Source organism: Leiobunum rupestre, chromosome 8 (genome assembly GCF_980474605.1).
Source record: "Leiobunum rupestre chromosome 8, qqLeiRupe1.1.hap1, whole genome shotgun sequence".
Lineage (NCBI taxonomy): Eukaryota > Metazoa > Arthropoda > Arachnida > Opiliones > Sclerosomatidae > Leiobunum > Leiobunum rupestre.
In genome coordinates this window covers 23,631,760-23,650,218 of record NC_143391.1, presented here as the reverse complement: position 1 = coordinate 23,650,218, position 18,459 = coordinate 23,631,760, and the positions used below count along the sequence as shown (strand labels likewise).

The 18,459-nt window shown below is 39.9% G+C and overlaps 3 protein-coding genes across 7 annotated transcripts in view; 1 reads left to right on the top strand and 2 right to left on the bottom strand.

Moving 5' to 3' along the window:
* The first annotated feature begins 386 nt into the window (after window positions 1-386).
* Window positions 387-2,784, top strand: LOC149932807 (omega-amidase NIT2). Its single transcript, XM_090156971.1, has 9 exons — window positions 387-405; window positions 1,049-1,253; window positions 1,309-1,370; window positions 1,442-1,498; window positions 1,571-1,780; window positions 1,843-1,936; window positions 1,998-2,072; window positions 2,129-2,365; window positions 2,429-2,784. Exons 2-9 carry the CDS (start codon window positions 1,238-1,240, stop codon window positions 2,533-2,535), a joined length of 858 nt encoding a protein of 285 aa, XP_090013097.1. The 5' UTR covers window positions 387-405; window positions 1,049-1,237; the 3' UTR covers window positions 2,536-2,784.
* A 610-nt stretch (window positions 2,785-3,394) lies between these two features.
* LOC149932806 (uncharacterized) lies at window positions 3,395-14,678 on the bottom strand. Of its 3 annotated transcripts, none has more exons than XM_090156966.1 (23): window positions 13,510-14,678; window positions 10,803-10,936; window positions 10,351-10,722; window positions 9,972-10,286; window positions 8,815-9,901; window positions 8,551-8,754; window positions 8,318-8,476; window positions 8,141-8,250; window positions 7,817-8,069; window positions 7,546-7,742; window positions 7,407-7,487; window positions 7,207-7,305; window positions 6,965-7,128; window positions 6,609-6,894; window positions 6,262-6,536; window positions 6,077-6,200; window positions 5,796-6,008; window positions 5,649-5,723; window positions 5,312-5,584; window positions 5,026-5,232; window positions 4,672-4,950; window positions 4,213-4,601; window positions 3,395-4,152 (listed from the first exon to the last, which is right to left on the bottom strand). In XM_090156966.1, exons 2-23 carry the CDS (start codon window positions 10,881-10,883, stop codon window positions 4,050-4,052), a joined length of 5,346 nt encoding a protein of 1,781 aa, XP_090013092.1. In that variant the 5' UTR covers window positions 10,884-10,936; window positions 13,510-14,678; the 3' UTR covers window positions 3,395-4,049. The 3 variants fall into 3 exon arrangements, with proteins under 3 accessions (XP_090013092.1, XP_090013091.1, XP_090013093.1); XM_090156965.1 differs by lacking the exon at window positions 13,510-14,678 and adding an exon at window positions 11,660-11,886; XM_090156967.1 differs by lacking the exon at window positions 13,510-14,678 and adding an exon at window positions 11,660-11,886 and having other exon boundaries at window positions 8,318-8,467.
* An 83-nt stretch (window positions 14,679-14,761) lies between these two features.
* LOC149932805 (uncharacterized) overlaps window positions 14,762-18,459 on the bottom strand; it is a 185,647-nt gene continuing 181,949 nt past the window's right edge. For all 3 annotated transcript variants that reach the window (XM_090156968.1, XM_090156970.1, XM_090156969.1), the window contains exon 16: window positions 14,762-18,266. In XM_090156968.1, coding sequence (XP_090013094.1) covers window positions 15,620-18,266 — 2,647 coding nt within the window. In that variant the 3' untranslated portion in view covers window positions 14,762-15,619. The remainder of the gene's footprint in view (window positions 18,267-18,459) is intronic.

Below are 18,459 nucleotides of genomic sequence, written 5' to 3'. Positions count from 1 at the left end.
GAAAAATAAAGTATTTCCAGTTTTCCACGGGATCCCATAATCCGTAAATCTAGAAACCGTGGTATTTCCAAAGCAGACGGTGCAGACGATTTTTTATATTTGTTCCCAGCAGAGCTGCTAGTATCGCGATTCTCGTGAAACTATTTTCCGACATCGCAGTGACGTAGAACGATGACGTATGTAGCTCTAAGGCGATTGGTTTTGGAATAAAGAGGGAGAATGACACCCCCAGTCGTTTCTCATTTTACAAGGCTATTGTAGGGGAAGGTAGCGAAGGGCCGTAGAGGTCCACTTTATGGTTTTTATATATATTTTTGCTAGTATATATATATCGATGTGGAACTAAAAACTGCAGACGAATTTAAGAGAGCTCAGCCTTGGGTTCTTGATGGTACCTGCTTTTGAGTGAGTACTGCTCTAGAGTCGGACAGTCCCGAACGATCCGAGAAACGGTTCTCGGTAGGCAATAGTCCGCACCCGAACAGTTCAAGAATACTGTTCCTGGCGAATAGACTGCGCAAGGACAGTTCAAGCGGTTCAGAACTGGCGAAGAGGTCTACTATTCCTCCATGCATACATGACGCTTCTATATGCATATGTAACATAATTATGTTACATATGCTCCATGTTCACTTAAAGTAAAATTTACGAATAAATACGAGGAAAACCTAAAAGCGTTTGCTTTTGCCGCTACCTTTCTAGGTTTCAATGGCGAACCAAAGGGGGCGTTGCGATAGTTTTCGGTCGCGAATAGTTCAAATAGTTTATTTATCTTAAGAGAGTTAAAGTGAATATCTTAAAGTATATTTAATTTAATAGCATTTAATTCAAATAAATAAATTTCAGTCAGTGGCGCACTCAGGTGGGGGGCACTTCCAGAACATATCGATGTACAAATATTTTTTTTACTTATCACTTGTTCCACAATATATCTCCTCCCCCTTTAATTAATTTCTGAGTGCGCGACTGATTCCAGTTGTAGTAAACGTAAAGAGATTTTAAAAAAATAATCACAAATTAATTGATTAAAAACACGGCCGCCATCTAGTTGTGATGTGTACAGGAAAAGGAAGCCCAAGATGAAAGTCGTGTCGGATAAGATTATCTTTCGATAAAGCGATAGTTCGACTTATCATCTCGTTGAACATCATTTTGTTAGTCACTGAAAAGAAATGAAAACATTTAACTACAATTAACCATTAACGAATATAAGAATAATAACTTCATTCTTTGAAATATGTCAAAAATTACCAGTGAGTTTTAAGGTATTTAATAATTAAAAGATATATCTAAATAGTTAAATTTCAGAACTTCGTCTGGCTCTTTTGCAACTGGCTGTATCAAAAGATAAAAAAGCTAATATTGAAAAGGTTAACAAGTATTTTTGTATACAAAGTGAAAGTAGTTATTATTTCAACAGATTTCATTCTTTTAATTTCAGGCGTGTCAAATGATAACTAAAGCTGCTCAAGATGGGGCAGAGCTTATATGCTTACCAGTTAAATGATTTAACTTTCTGAACTACACAAATGTTAATTATTTTTTAATTCATTTTTGGTACTTTCAATAGGAATGTTTCAATAGTCCCTATGGAACTCAGTATTTTTCCGATTACGCTGAACCTATCCCTGGAGAGACAACCAAAGCTCTTTCTGAAGTAGCAAAAACCAACAAAATCTATCTTTTAGGAGGAACAATACCTGAATCGGACAATGGAAAACTTTATAACACTGCAACGGCTTATGACCCTAATGGCAATATGCTAATGAAATACCGCAAAGTGAGAAAATAAAGGGTCATTATTAAATCATAGAAAATTAATGTGGGATTTTTTGTCCATAGAATCATCTCTTTGATATAGACATTCCGGATAAAATTCAGTTCAAAGAATCTGAAACTTTGACAGCGGGGAATAGACTAGGATCATTCGTTACACGTAAATATATCAATAATTGTTTCAAATTCATTTAATGCTAATAAAATTACTCTTTAAACAGCTTATGGAAAGGTCGGTGTCGGAATATGTTACGACTTAAGGTTTCCTATTCTCGCTCATGTTTATGCGCATCAAGGTAAGTAGAAGGAGGCTTGAAAGAATAGAACTCATTATACAGTTTTAATTATCTAGAAAACTGTGATTTTCTGATCTACCCGGGTGCCTTCAACCTGACGACTGGCCCCTTACACTGGGAGCTATTGACTAGAGCACGCGCACTTGACAATCAAGTATTTGTAGCCTCAGTCTCACCAGCTCGAGATGAAACTGCATCGTACGTAGCTTACGGTCACACTATGGTTGTCGATCCTTGGGGAAAAATTCTAGGAAAGTTGGAGGAAATGGAAAATTCAATCATAATTGATCTAAGTAAACTATATGATTATTATATTTAAGCCTTAATTATATTACGATCTATTTCTCTTTTCAAAGATCTGGAAGAGTCTAACTTAATTCGAGAACAAATACCAATTAAGAAGCAACGTAGAGATGATTTATATAAAGTAGTTTCATTATTACCCAAACAAACAACTGTTTAATTACATAAACACATAGATAATTATTACTTTTTTCTATTATCATCACCTTTTAATTAAAAAAATTACTGAAATTTAAAAATATCAAATATATCAGTGCCAAAATTGTAATTTCTTTTTCATCCCAAATCTATACCAATTTTTATTTTTTTAAAAAGTCAAAAAAGCATAAAGTTAGCAATGGAAAAAAAATTTGGTCCCAGTTTTCATATTTCTAAATATTTTGCAAAAAGGTGTAATATTTTAATTTATACAAATAAAAACAAATCCCATTACTCAAAAGAGCCTACAATTTGTGATATGTTTTTTTGTCAAAAACCGGGATACCACACTAAAAGAAGTGTTGCTAAAATAACAATTACTCATTGAGACTAAATCTACCAGTAATTTTTCTCCGAGAGAAATGCACTTTATAAATTAAGGTTGTTATATACACGTATATATATATATATATGCCAAAATTCACTGTTTTCACTTCAAAATTTATTCATTTGGGCATTTTGAATAGGTAAAGGCCATTGTCTAAAAGTTTTTCGATAACAGCTTCTCCGCTTTAATTAAAAATACTTAATTGTTAACTTGGCTTTCCGATTAGTTTTTGAGAAGGTCACCAGAATGCGTTATCTGATAAACCTGTATTAAAACTGTCAAGGGTAAAACTTTTTTTATCCCAAGCTTATTTCTCAAAAATTGCGCATTTTCTTTTTCAAATTTCAATGCATAGTGGGTTATATTAAAACATTTGATGGTAGAAAATACACAATTCTTTCAAACTCCATGATGACACGGACGCAATAAACAAAACTGTTTGGCATAATTTCTTCTAATATTACCTTCCCATTATCTTAGCACAATATAAAAATAAGGTTATAAAAGTAACCTTGTTTTATTTTCAAATCAAATGATTGTGATAAGGGTTTTTGTGCTTTCAAATTTCATTTGTTGCAAAGGGTAACGCTACCCTTAATCTGTACCACCCATAATTAAATTAAACTAAAACCTGAGACATACATTCTCTTATTAAAAACCGCACCATTATCAGATTGAATGAAATGATTAAGTACCCTGTACCAATTTACAACTATTCGTTGGACTTTTTTATCCATACACAATTTCTTAAGGATGATAAAGTAAAAAGGGGAGGTGCTAAAATAATTCCTAAAGATAAAATGTATCTTTGGTAGAAAATACTCCTTTCATCTATTTTTTCCCTATTTGTCAGCGCTACTATCTTTTAAATGTAGAGCTCCATTTATAAAATATACAATCACAATAAAGATAATGATAAAAACAAACGACACTAATAACACTTATTTCCAAATACAAAATATATCACAGAAGTATTCTATTTCTAACGGTGGGCCATATTGTACTAATTTCCCTTCGTACACTCGGCTCTGACTTAACTCTTACGTTAAATTTCAGCCATAATTTTTAGAAGCAACCACTCAATACGTAAGCCTCCTATCACTTAAGTCGCATTTTGGCATAGAAAAATTATTCTCAACTAAATACTTTCAACGAGCTGGATAACTCGATGAAGTTGCGTTGCTCATATTCATTGGAAAACTTTTGCTAGGGACCGTCGTGGTAGTAACAGAAGCAGCCATGGATTGTGGGCTGAAAATAATTATTTTTTGATTTCATGGATCAATTAAGTTTCCCCATTCGTAAACATACCTAAGCGGCTGTTGCTGGTAATGAGCCAATAATTGATTCAACTGATGCGGATCCAAGGTGGTTGATTCGGGATCAGAATGGTCAATGACAGCTTGAAGAGCTATAACTTGTTGCTGGGGTCTGACAGTCGCTGTACTCATTGGTTGCATTACGTGATGCGAGACTGTAGAACTATTGCTTGTTGACGGTGGAATATTTGTTTCTTGGTGGGCTCCCAGGGAACTCAATGGAATGGACGAAGCTCTTATTAAACCCACAACTGCCTCTGATTGAGTACTAATTCTTGTGACAATCTCCCCATTATGAAATTCCGTGACAGAATGTGTTAGTTCTGACATGGCTTGGGTCAGAAGGTCAGCGGATGGAAGGTTATCCGCAGAATTGGCCCCCTAAAATAGAGCCAAAGTTAGTGAGTCACGTTGAAAAAAAGGAAGGAATTTAGGAAGAAAAATTCCATACCATGGCCGAGTTAAGAGAATCCCTCTCTATGAAATGTATTTTTCTCTTCATTCCATTAATAATAACAGTTCCTTCAGTGGAGATATTTCCACCAGGCAATGCTTGAGTTATCAAGAATGGGCCGGAGATACGGTTTTGTACTGGAATCTCTGATAAAATGGGATGCATAGTAGGGGCAACTGTGGGTGGAGGAGGAACAGGGGGTAAACTTTGAGGAACTGAGTCTTGAGGAGTTAAGTCTAATTCATCGCAATCATCATCAACTTGTTGATTTTGGTTCTAATATGGCAAAAATTTCAAATTATAAAATTTTATTGGAAAACCGGATTAAACGATTAGGATTATTAAACTAACTTTTTTCTGCGCTTCAGCCTCATTCTTAACAAAATGCTTATTTTGCATCAACATATCCATGTGCTTCTTTCTCTGATGTTGCAACAGTTTGGCTTTACTTGCGTATTGCTTGTGACACCAAGTGCAATGGTGAGGGTGCGTCGTAACACTTCCGACAGTCTGAGAGAACGTTGGATTGGGAATGCCAGGCATTTCAGGAATCCCTCCCTACAAAAAAACGTAACAATGTTAAATTTTTTCCGAAATAGAATAAAAGGTACAAATACTGCTGTGACATTTTTCACACCTTTCTTCTATTGCTCATGGGCAACTCCGCTCCTGGGTGATTCCTGAGAATATGAGACTTTCGTTTGGAGCTAGATTTATAGATCTTTTCACAATACTGACAATAATAATCGCGAGTGGTCTTTAAGATGGGCAAATTCAACTCTGGAACTGAGTCAGGTCTAATGTCAGGGTGTCTTTTGGCCAAGTGATTAACTAGCATGCCCCTTCTTTTAAATCCCAGCAAGCAAGAATGGCATTTGTAAATAAAACGGTGATAGTCCGTCGGAGAAACCTATTTGTTGTTAAAAAATATTAATGAAAGTATGCTTTAGATAGTATATGTAGAATAGACTCACTTTTGGAATAAACTTTCTCGAAGAAATATGTTTGTGGGGTTTGGGGACCACTTTAACTTCCCTTTCTGGACCATGCTAAAAAAAGAAAACCAATGTAAACCAAATACACTTTACTTTACATATTTTATGGTAATTTTAATATCAAACCATTCGTTTTGTATGCTCCTTTAATTTATCTTTTCTTTTGAACTGTTTACCACAATTAGCGCAAAGAAACTCCCGGTGGTCAGAGTGCCTAAGCATATGCAACTTCAGTTTATCCGGTCGCGGAAATTCCTTTTCACACAACTTGCAAGGGTATCTACGATCAGAATGGAATGCCCGAATGTGCTTTCGAATTTGATTGTATTCATCGAAAGTCTGCGTTAAAAAAATGTACAAAATATTCCATAAATGCAGTACGAGAGCATAATTCAATTTTTCCTTACTTTATTACATTGCGGGCAAGAGTAAATGCCATTTATGCAATGCGTGTGCACGTGATCCTTAAGAGTTACTATCTGGTCAAAATCAGATTTGCATATGGGGCATTCGTAATACCTCTTTTCATCACTATAGAGATGCGGGTTAAATTAAGTTTTTTAAATTAAGAATTTTGAATATGGTAACATACCTATGAACTTTAATATGACAAGCTAAAGCGGAATTATTTAGGAATCTTTTCCCACAAATTTTGCATTGAAGGGGTTTGGTTTCTTCACTTCCATGAACCATGTAATGCCTAATTAATCTCTCGTCAGTGGCGAAAGATTTATAGCAAAGATTGCATTTATAGGGTTTGGCAGGGTTCATTAAAGATGTCCGAATGTGAACCACCTTTCCAGTTTTAGAAGTTTTAGCCCCATGGGTTCCAGCATGATCTATCAGTTCAAGCTTTTTAGTAAATTCCTGGGTATTAAGATATTAAATTAAACTCCGCAAATACTTTCTAATTTAAAAGATTTAAAAAATAAAACAGACTTCTAAACATTCGGGACACTTGAAAGCTTCATTTTGTACGTTTCCCAACAGCCCTTCTACTTCTGGTGGATTTGAATCTTTCACTAATTGCTCTTCTACAGACCCTAGAAGGCCACCAATATCTTCCACTTTGTGAGAAAGCATGTGGAGGTTGAGAACGACGGGTCCATTAAATTTAAGCTTGCAATGTATGCAGAGCCACGATACTGGCACTTTTTTCTTTTTCAGTTTACTTTGCTTTTGTACAGCTTCATTTTCACCCCTTTGACGATGACGTCTCACATGCCTGTTAAGAGAGAAATTATACATTTTAGAAGTTCCGTTATGAGAATATAGTAATTTTTACATTCAAATACCTGTTCCTGTTATAGACATGGCTAAATTCTACGTTACAAATCGGACATTTGTATTTCTTCTCCCCAGAATGCAAAATTAAATGCCTCTGTAGACTGTAATTCCTTGGAAAAACTTTGTTGCATATTGAACAAGCGAAGGTTTCTTTGGGGTAAGCATTGGAGCTCTAATAAAAAATAAATTGTTGAGCACTTAAGTTCTATAAGAACTTCATGAGGTAAGAAAACGGAACGAGCCAAGATACCTTATTAGTTTTAGCTATTCTGTTTTTAGTAAGTTTAGAGTTAGAAATGTAAGAGTTTTCAGTATTGTCTCCTACATCCATCGAAGAATCTTGACCATTCTTGAGAAAATAGATAGAATATAGCCCAGAAAGGAGAAAAACCACAGTATACCAAAAGACAAGAAAGTAAACACTTAAAATTGTTTATAGTTAATAATTACTTCGTCAGTATCCAAGATTTTTGGTTTGGACTTGCGAGCTAAAGCCGCTTGAGTTGCGTCATTTAAAACTTCAATTGCAGTCTTTGAAAAAAAACCATAATAAATATCAAATATATAACTTTATGAAAAAACAAATTACTTTTCTTTGGGATGGTTTGACCTTTGAGTCCTTCGCAGGACGAAGAATTTTGGCTTTCTTAAGTTTAGCTTTTCCTTCTTCATTGGCAGTATCATCTTCATCATCATGCTGGTTTAAATGTTTTTGAAGCTCGTCAGAATTGGAGAAACGCTTGTTACACTCAAAACACGGCCACGTATTTTCCCTTTCTTCCAAAGCTGATGGCAAACAATGTATTAATATCAAATTAAGTTTAAACAGACCCAGTGATTAAAGCACTCGTGTGAAATACCTTTTCTTTCCTCTTCATCTGGTTCCAAAATGGTCAAATTCCACTTTTCGGAATAAGCTTGAGAGTACCACACTCTTAGTTCTGTTTTGGGATTGATGGGTTTGGTGGTATTAAAGAACAGTTGTTGCCCCTGTTGAACCAATATCAAATTTTGCTCCTTAAACGTTTCGGCTGGCCTCACAAATCTCATCCAATTACTGGTACTTTCATCCGATGTATCCAAGCATACAAAAGATTCACCATCCTGATCAATCTTAACGACATAACAAAAAAAAATTTAATCCTCAACTGTGACAATGTAATAAGAATTACAAAATACAATACCACAAGGAAAAATTCGTCTTTAGCTCTTTCCACCCTCCTAACAAATGCACCCTCAATTGGTCCAAACTGTGTCCTTTTCGGAATTGTTTTCTTGGCAAAAACTCCATAAACTGAAAAAAAAAAGGGTTTTAGTTTGTGACCAGAGGTGCGGCACCATGACTATATTGAAATACTGACTTGGTTCTTCATCCTCCTCTCGAACGGCAATTTTATTCACGTAGAGATACGTAGCTGGAAGACTGGCCCAAGCTCTACTGAGTACTGGTTTGTCAAATATTAATTGAATACGGTGTCTAGGACATTCTTTTTCGTAAAACTGGTCACAATCTTCACACCCTTATGTGATTCGAGGAACATTTACATACTCCTTTCGCAAATCATAGACAAAAAAGGAATTTTAAAATAATTACATGTCTTTCCCGCTCTCAAATCTCTTCTTGGCCTCATATTTTCTTCCTGTTGAGAAGAACCAGGCATGGCCACCAATTCTATTCTCATATCTTCAGATACAGGGATTTCCATTTCATTAGAATTTTGATCCGAATCTGGATGAGATGCGCTACTGACAACACCGCAGCACTGAAGGTCATCTAGAGGTTCGGAATGATCCACTACTATATAGAAAAAAAGTTAGCACCACTAACATGATTAGAAACAAAAAGTGATTAATTTACATTGAGCATCTCCCATCATGTGAGAGTTACTTCCAGAAATTCCGTGGCTCGAGTCCATTTGTTGCGCCTGGCTCGTTAAAACTGTGCTACTCGCACCATCTTCGGGAGATCCTAAATCTTCAATACTATTTATAAATCCTTGGGTTGTGGAATGAAGTAGTTCTTCAGAGTCATCAACATGGTGACGATAATTATCCGAACTATCCACTCCTTCATCTTGACTGTGCAATTTGGTTTCCATTCTCATTCTATTCCTCGCAATGTGAGACTGAGGTAGCAGGTCTTCGGTTGATGTAACGTAGCTGTGAACGGGGGTTCCGGAATCCGTATGGTGATGATGCGAATGATGAATTGGTGAGTCATAACGTTGAACATCCTGCTGAGAAAAACATGGATCCATAAGATCTTCGGGTCCGTCTCTCGTGCTGCTGACACAAGCCACCTCTCTTTCTAAGCCATATACATCAATGGGCAAAGTTTGGGTGCAACTAGTTGGGATACCAGAAGAGACGATCATTTCGTGGTGATCGTTTTGAGAATGATGATCCATATACATAGAAACTGCTCCCATTAAATTATTTGATGATGAAGCAACTGAAAATGGTGTTGTTCTGTGAGATTCTAAATCCACTTCGTGTTGCGACTGGATTTCTCCATTTCCCGTTTCAACAACTTGCAGAATAGGATCCCTAAGGCTCTGCCTGTGAACGTTTCTAAGAGAATCCCTCAATGATTGTTGATTATCAGATGAAGTTCCAGGAGAGGGCCCCTCTTCGAGTTCAGCAGCATATTTTTGAGCTAACATGTGTTTGTGATGAATGGGAAAAGATGACATTAAACTGGATTGCTGATGATGATGGTGGTGATGGTGATGCGTTTGCTGTTGTTGTTGGCTGTGAATATTGTTTGATGAAACTGAAGTACTGGGAGCCGAGCTCACCAGGGGTGACAGTAAATCCCTTTGCGATAGCATAGGGTTGAAAAGGTTTTGAGCTAGGTTCAGGGCCACTTTGGTATCATTATTTATAAACTGGGACTGGTCATTGCCAAGAAGGTTACTGTTCCTCTGAGAAAGGTGACTAGGCAACTATAATAAGAAAAAAAATTAACCAACTAATGCATAATCAGAAAAAACAAAAATGGTAAATGATTATTACGGGAGCCGATTGTCTATGACTATGGAGGAGAGTTGAGTCTAGCCCAGCTAGAGAAGGGTCAGTGCGAGAAACGGATGCAATGTAATTGGCTAAGACAATGGGTATTCCTCCTAACCCACTCAAACCAGGATGTGAAGTGGATGGGTGCAGGATCAAGTGAGTATCCAATGAAGAAGAAGGGCCCATTACAACACCCTCCATATCTTGCGAATCCATGACATCATTTTGAAGAGATGAAATTAAAACTGACGAATGAGGAGTGACAGAATCAGGTGGGGAAGATGATGCTGGTGAATGCGTGCGAGATACTGTTCCCTGAAATATGCAAAATTCATCAGTCCCTGACAATGAAATGTAATGATAAAACTTTAACTCAGACCTGTGTTATTAGAGCAACTGGAGAGTCGCTGCCTGTGTGGCTGTCTTGTCTTAATGAGTAATGTCGTATAGAATTGCTATTATCAGGGGACTGGCAATAGCCACTAGCGACAGCTTCACTGTTTACGGCATTATAGGAATGTATTGCCAGTTGTCTGTAGTTTTCAGGGGCACTGCTGGATTCTGCCATTACGTAATCCGGAGGGGAGTTTTGGTGATAAGCCATCGAAGCGTGTTGCTCCGATGGATGTTGGCTAATGACGTATTTAGTTTCATGTGAATCAACTCTCTGGGAATCTTGTGGATCAGCATCTTCTTGTGATGGGCTATAACCCGAATGTGGCCTACCAGAACTGTCACTGACAAACTCCACCTAAAGAAAAATAAGACCAGTTACTAATTAGTAATTAATAGTTTAAATTAATAAAATTTGTTATGATTTGAGAGACTTACATGGTGATATACCACATTTTGGTTGGACCATCTACTGTGAGATGGTGATTGAGGGCTGGAAGGCTCAGGTAAATTTGACATTTCCTGACCTAATTTAAACTACTTTGCTGATTCCATAGTCTGGGTGTAATTTCCTATGAAAATACTTTCAGTTTTATAATTCAAATAACTTCTTTCATTTAAACAAGCTATGTACATAAATCTTATGTAAAGCACAAAGCATATTCCCCTTAAGCCTAATTTGATAACAGATCTAGAACCATAACCTTAAAAAACAAGGTCAAAAACCACAATTATAATTCTTGATTTACTGAGTGAAATCATATGTTGGATAGCAAGGCTAAGACAAAACAATTGCGCAAGTTCTAAATCATGGTTAAATGTATAGTAGTAATCTTTCAATTGACATTTGATTTATTTCATCTATGTTTAAACAAAATTCGGTCGAACAAAACAATTACTTCAGCCTAAATGTTAAGTCGTGTAAGAAATATTTGCCCTTTTATCGGGTCTATGATCGACTTCCATTTAAAATTTAAAGGGAAAAGCTCACGATCCTAAAGTGAATTTGACGTTTGTAAAAACACCTGAGAAAAATACCTAGAACACCCTTTCAAATACAATGAAATGACCCATCCTCCCCATGATTTAAAAAATGAACTCAGAGAGTGAGATCAAGAAGATGGCTGGAGTAAAGCTAGATTCGCTGGACGGTTCCAATTCCAACCAAGCGAAGGACAAAGGGAGTTTGAGGTAGAAGAGAAAGGTTTAAGGGCTAGATTAGGTCGGAGAATTTGTGGGGATCGTGGTTTAGAAATTCGCTAAGATAACTGAATAACAAGTAAAAATCCACTCACCTAATTAATAGAAATTACAATATAAACTGGATGAATTAATTTCAATTTTGATCCGGAGCCCCCTCTCTGTAGATCCTGTAATCAACCCTCCCGTTTGCCAAAATGGCTGACTCGGAAAGATTCTCGGACAGCCACGAGAACGTAGAGATATCGCGAGAGTGATGGACGCATGCAGTCAGAGATGCTTCATAAAGTTATCCGATATTACAATTTCCTAACTTGTTAAACGGACTGAAGAAATTACGTCAATAAATAATTGAATAAAACTAATAGAAAATATTTATAATATACACCTTTATTGAAAAGCCACACCAGCGTTTGAATTCTTGCGCGAACTCTTGAAATAGGGTTTGTAAAACTTAAGAATGTTATTGGCCGAATCTACTATCAAGAGTTACAGAAAAGGAGGAGCTTCTAGATTTTTCAAACGCAAGTGTAACCCTTTAAAGAGTAATAGATGGAGCTTAGTAATTACGTGTTTTGAAGGTATGCCCGAGTACCGTCAAATTCAGCCCGAATTCTCCAAACGATTCCGTTGACCTTAATGTCAATCGTCAAGCGGAGATGCAGTGGCGTAGCTGAGAACTCAGAGGCCCCCGCGCAAAAATCTCTATGGGGCCCCCCTTTTTTAATTTTTTTTTATGGTTAGCGGGGGCCCCCCAATGCCGCGGGCCCTGCGGACCATCAGCTACGCCACTGCAGAGATGTTTGTGTAAGAATTACGAGTAATACATTTCGCTTGTTAACTTTTCAAGGGGTGTGTTTCACAATTTTCATGGACCTTTAACAAAGTTCGTCAAAAATGACCATCCTCGAAAACGCACTAAAATAAAATTAGTCAAAGTGATCAGGTTTTTTATTTGCATTCGTTTGCCAATATAACAATAGTAGTTTCTGTACAAGATTTTTTAAGGACTCAAAATGACTTTTTTTTTTAAATGAACAACTGCCAGACTCGTTAAAACAACCTAGAGATTAGAGTTTTTTTTATCTTCGTAAACCTTAAATCCGAAATGAAAAACAAAGAAACAACTCTTTATATATTTATGCACGTAACTTTGATTGTTCTTTGACGATAAAATTGGCGAAGAGTTATACCTCCTCATATTCGACACTCCGCTATATTTGAAAACTCATTGGTTTCGGTTCGTGTCCTGGCACTAATAAAAAAATTTCCAACTTGCCAACCATAAATTTGAAAAACTCTCTCAATTGTGTTTTTTTTTTAGTTTAAACTTTCAATTATATATATTTTATACCAACCAGGCGATGTAGCTTTTCCAACATTTTAGTTTAGCGATTTCTCGAAAGGGAGGGAAGGGGAATTTAAAAAACTGGAACAGCCGAAACGATTGGCGAAAATGAACTTCGCTAAAACGCCTTCTCCGCCATTTTAAAGTTCCAAAAATAAAAGAAAGTTTTAAATTATTTTAAAATAAAACGATTGAATACGAAAATATTAAAAACGAAAAACCCGTTAAATAAATATTATAAAATTGCATAATTTCATAAACAATTAAATAAAACTTCGTTACCGATGAAAATTTGTACTAAAATTAAAAATTATTTTGTAAAAATTAGTAAAATATACTATATAATCTACACGAACGAAAGAAAATTGAGTTGAGGACGAATAAATTTGAACGGGGACGTAAGCCCTTCCGGTCTTTCTGATGTATCCGGAGCCCTGTTCAGAGGTTCGCGTCCCCTTCAATTTATCATATCAGTCGGAAAACAATAAGTACAGACATATCTTTACGTAATTACAAACATAAAACTCGCATTCTTTATACAAAAATACGGAAGAAAATATCGAAATAATTTAGTATTTAAAATGGAATGTATAATACCGGTACGTTAGCTTTTGTGGAAACACCAGACTGGCACCCATCTTGCAACATTTAAAAATTCACTCGTAAAATTTTAATTTCTTAGACAATTCTGATAAAACGCAAAAGATCTATAAATTATCTCATTAAAAAACGACGAAAATTAGTTAATTAAAAACGAGGTATATATAATTTGGCGGGGAGAAGATCTTAATTTCAAATTTATTCATTGTTTTTGCTTAATAATTTCTTGGAGGAATGCATATTTTTTTTTTTAATTTTATATACCATTTTACCACTACTCGCAAAATAAACCTATCAGATGAATAACATGAGCATGGAGTCGATCAACCCGATTTTTTTTATTTTTAATTCTCGTAATCATTTTTTGTTTATTTCATTACTATCATCAGTTTCATTTTGCAAATCCGAACGCGACCTTCGAAGGAAAAACAATTTTTAATTTAGTTTTTTTTTCTTCAATTTTATATATATATATTTCCATTAGAGGGTTGAGCAACGCTTAGTTATTGCTCCGCATTACTGTTCGCCATAATTGTTTTCACGTATTTCACCTAAATTTCTTAAATTTTTTTTATATAAACCGTTGGAACATGTATTTATATATAATTTAACTAACTCTCCCTTCACTAATATTACGGAGGAAAACCAGGGAGTTTGCTGTTTATGTTGATGGTTTTTTTTTATTTGTTGTCCAAGAAGCACTCAGAGAAAAAAATTATATAATTTCCTGACGGGTCGCGTTCATATTCGGTTACCAAAGGTCCCATAAAAATGCTTTAACGATGTGACCCAAAAAGGTATTCCGAAATATCTCAATTTTTTCCATTTTTTTTTGGCACTGGAAAGCAGTGACCAGTTTTGAAGAAGTCACATGCTACGTATTTTTTTTCTCACAAAGTAGAAGAAAACAGATTTTAAAAGAACTGTTGTATTTTTTTTTCGTTTCGTGTAGGTCAACTTGATTTCCGAGAAGAACAAAATTACAAAGACACACTTTTTTTCTTCTTAAATAAATGAACTAAAACAGAGAGCGATACGCGATGTATCATCAGTCGTCGCGGTTAACGTTTGTTTCCCGATACTGAAAAAATGTCGAAAAATTGAAATACGCAAGTGACCACAAATTGTTTTCGTCGAATTTCGAGTATTTGTTTTAGGATCTATACATATCTACGGATATAATATATATATATTTATATATATATTTCTTCATAGAAAAAGAAAAAAGAACAGCATATTTCTTGTTTTGTTTTAATACATCTAAAAATTTGACATTTCTATAAGAAAACGGGTTGTACTTGCTTCGGTGAACATATATTGCGTCCCAGTGTCGCCATTCGATTGAAATTTTCTATTTTTTTTTCTTTAAAGAGTCAAAAACGTTTTTTTTTTTATATCATTAGATAGAAAATGAATTGAGCTTTATTTTATTAGCTTGAGACTGATATGAACGTGTGTTTTGTGTTGCGCGTGAAATATTTATTATTGAGGAGGAGAGAGCCAGCCTGTTACGGAGGAGGGTTAGTGTAGACGTTGTTTAAGGGATTTTTTTATCAGATCGATTTAGTTTTGGTTATATAATTTTTGTATCTTTTTTATTAAATCTATTTGTTACCCGCGAAAGGGTAGCGGATCTTTCGAAAAAAATGACGGAAATTTTTCGAGGGGATACAAATTATAACCACATAATCGATAAAATATGGCGTCATCGTAGTTGTTATTTCATTTTTTTGCGTGTTGCGTGTGAGAAGAAAAGATGGGAGAGCGAATAAAACGATTTTGTCAAAACCTATTCTTCTCCCCGCGTAGAATAAGCGCGCGCGATCCGCGCGTAGAAAAACGCCGCCCGCCATTGAGGTAAAGAAAAGTTCCAGGGGCTTCCAAGACGCGCCGCACCGTCTCTTTCTCTCCGACGGGAAGAGGCTGAACCAGATAACGCGCCGAAAAACAAGAGGAGCAGTCAGTCAACGCGTACGCTAATAGAGAGCGCTCGGAGAATCGAAACTGATCGCGGGGATAAAAATTCTTGACGCGCGCAGACGAAAAAAGCGCGTTACCGGAAGAACGCGAAGAAGTTCGCCCATTAGCGACTGTTGTTTACTGGAATTTAGCAAGCGCTTTCCAATTCGTCGCTAGCGTCCTCGAGATCGAGTTGCCGTCGACGGTATCGCGAGAATTCTTCTTTGAGAGCGGCGCAACGCGCTTCCGTGTTGACGTACTTGCTCGGTCTCTTGGGTCTCGGGTACGAAGAAGCTCCTCCGGCGGTGTACAATTCGCTATCACTCAGGCCCCGCTCGCCACTCGATCGGGCCGGGCTAGCGGTCGAAGGAGGAAGGCGAACATCGCGGCTCAATATTGTCGGTTCGTACTTGTCGAGAAGCTGCGACTCGAGATGAGGACTAGCCGAGTCGAATTCGTAATTTTCGTCGACGGACAAATCGAGCGGCGAACGAAGACGCGAGGCCACGCAGGCGGCGGCGGTGGCGGACAGGGCTCGAAACGGTAAAGTTTTCGAGGCGGAACGTCCGCCGATTAAGGCGGAATTTTTCGCGTCAAAAGGGTACTCATCCCCGACGCGGACGTCGAGCAGCCTAGGTGACTGAGGGTCAGAGGTATTTCCCCCGGGAGCCGTAGTTCGACTGGCGAAGCCGCTGCTGCTGCTACTCCGGTTAGTGAACTCCAGCTCTCCTTGGAGACTGTCTCCTCTGGAATGGGAGAGCTTACTGGCTTGACCGCTGCTACCTCTTCCGGAACTGGCGCTAGTGACGCTGGCCCGACTGCGCGACCCTGAGTAAGGAACCACGGGGTGATGATGGTCGAGGCCGCGAAGCGCATCGTCGCTGACGTAGGTGAAGTCCCGTTCCGTCAGTTGTCCCGGTGGGGCCCGCGGTCGCGTTCCGCGAGGCGACCTCGATGGGGAGAAGACTGTTCCGTGGCGTCGCGATGGACTAGAACCCGATGAGTGAGGCGGGTCTCCGTCCGTTGCGGGTTGGAACGGGGAGCCGGCACCGCGAGGTGATGGGGTGACTGGGGACGGCGAACACTGGGTCGGCTCCCGAGCTGCCGTCGCCAGTTCGGGAGCGCTGTTCCGAAAGGGCTGGCCGTTTCGACCTTGATGATGTAGCCCGCTACTGCGCACTCTTTCTACGACGCCTATCAAACGATCTCGAGTGTAAGTGATCGGTCTGTGGTCGCTTCCGCTGGATTCGCTACCAGCGCCGTCTTCCCGCACCGTTTTGGGTCGGGTGGATGAGTCTATGGCACTTGTACGATTAGGTTTCGCGTCAGCCGAGGTTCGACTCGCCGCGCGTTTAACCGGGGAAGGTGGCACGCGAGCTACCCGTCGGTCCGTTCTCGGTGGGCTACTGGTGGCTAACGGTCTCTCGTACCACCCGGAGAGTGACGGCTCTTGTCTTTGCAGTCTTTGGTACACGGCCTGTTGACGAGGCGTCATCACGGCCTTCTGTATGGCCGAAACGCGCGGAACTTCCAACGTTCGGAGGGAGTCGTCGCCGCTTTCGTCGGCGATTCGCGGGTCGGGGGAAAGGCGGACGGGAGGAGGCCCGTAATTCGGCGGAAGGGGCACGTGGCCGGGCAAATGAATGTGGCGGCCATCACGCCAAACACGCGCGTCTCCCTTCCCCGTTCCCCCGATCCGCAACTGAGGACGATGCAGGAATACTTGGGAGGACGACGAAGACGGTTCCGCGTCGCGCGCGATTCCGGCAGCCGGTCTCCTGGGCGTCTGAGGGCCAGCGACGGGAGGAGGACTGGCGACGACCGAACCGCCCGCCACTCCGCCTCTTTTCGAGAACGCGTCGGCGTTGATCCGTTGGATGGGGCGGAACTGGTGCCTGAACCTGGGATCCTGGAAGCCTCTCGCGGAAGAGAGCTCTCTAGACGACGGCGTCAGTCGGGACACGAAGGGGCTGGAGACGGTGCTCGGGAAGGACCTTTCCACCGACGAAGGCGGGTTGACGGAGCTGAGGTCCTCGACGACGAACGGGCTGACGGGCGACGAGAGGCCCGGGCTACTCGTTCTAATTCTGGGGTCTCTAGGAGAGTAGACGCTTGGAATCGCCGCTGGGCTAAAGGAAACTTGATGAGCGGGACTTCCCCAACGAGCGGAACGACCCGGCGGAAAGATTCGAGCCAAAGTGAGCGGGTGGGCGTAGAAGATTTGACGAGCGCTCTGACCGCTGCCCTCGCTGCGAAGACTGCTTCGGACGCCTGCCGCGGAAGCCTGACTGGACGGAATGAGGTGATGAGCATCTCTGGGAAACTCGGCCGTAGCCAGCCTTCGCCGCTGCTCGGCCGAAAACCCCGGCGCGCTTTCTCTAGCGGGCCCTCTGGCGGGCCCCCCGCCGGCGCCGCTGCCACGCACGACGAACTTGCCGTCCGGAGCCCGACTGATCCAGCCCAGAGGTCGAGAGTACTCCATTTCCACGCTGTAGCGAACGGCCTTCGGGAAGCGACGGTTCCGGGGCGGCGAGGGCCCGGGGCAGCCGACGAGGGCGAGGGCGGAAGCCGAAGAGCGCGTCGGCCATTCGCTCGAAGACGAGCCGTCCGCGCTCCGGAAGCGGCTCGACTGGGGAGGAGCCACTTGGCCAACGGTGGCGGCGGTCGTTCGCGCGGCGGCCGACAAAGATGGCGACGAAGAGGAAGAAGAACGCTGGAGTAGTCGAACCACGCGACGAACCACTCGTTGAACTTGTCTCGGGATAACTATACCTGGTATTCCGCCTTCCGGGAATCTAGGCAAACGAGCGAACAGGATGTCAGCGCTACCATCCACACCACTTAGAGAATGATAGAGAATCTTTTTATTTTTGCTTTGATTCGCTATGAGCGAGATCACTACTGAACCGCTGAGAGTAGGATATTTTATCGGATTCTGCCTTATCAATGAGAGTATATATAGGCCGTTTTTACGCCGCGTTCACTTGC

Coding starts and splice junctions, on each gene's coding strand:
- LOC149932807 (XM_090156971.1), top strand. Junction 1,937..1,997: donor ACTAGGATCATTCGTTACAC/GTAAATATATCA, acceptor CTCTTTAAACAG/CTTATGGAAAGGTCGGTGTC. Junction 2,073..2,128: donor TCATGTTTATGCGCATCAAG/GTAAGTAGAAGG, acceptor TTAATTATCTAG/AAAACTGTGATTTTCTGATC.
- LOC149932806 (XM_090156966.1), bottom strand. CDS start 10,883: ATGTCAAATTTACCTGAGCCTTCCAGCCCTCAATCACCATCTCACAGT. Junction 8,070..8,140: donor AAGACGAATTTTTCCTTGTG/GTATTGTATTTT, acceptor TATGTCGTTAAG/ATTGATCAGGATGGTGAATC. Junction 7,306..7,406: donor AAATCTTGGATACTGACGAA/GTAATTATTAAC, acceptor TATTTTCTCAAG/AATGGTCAAGATTCTTCGAT.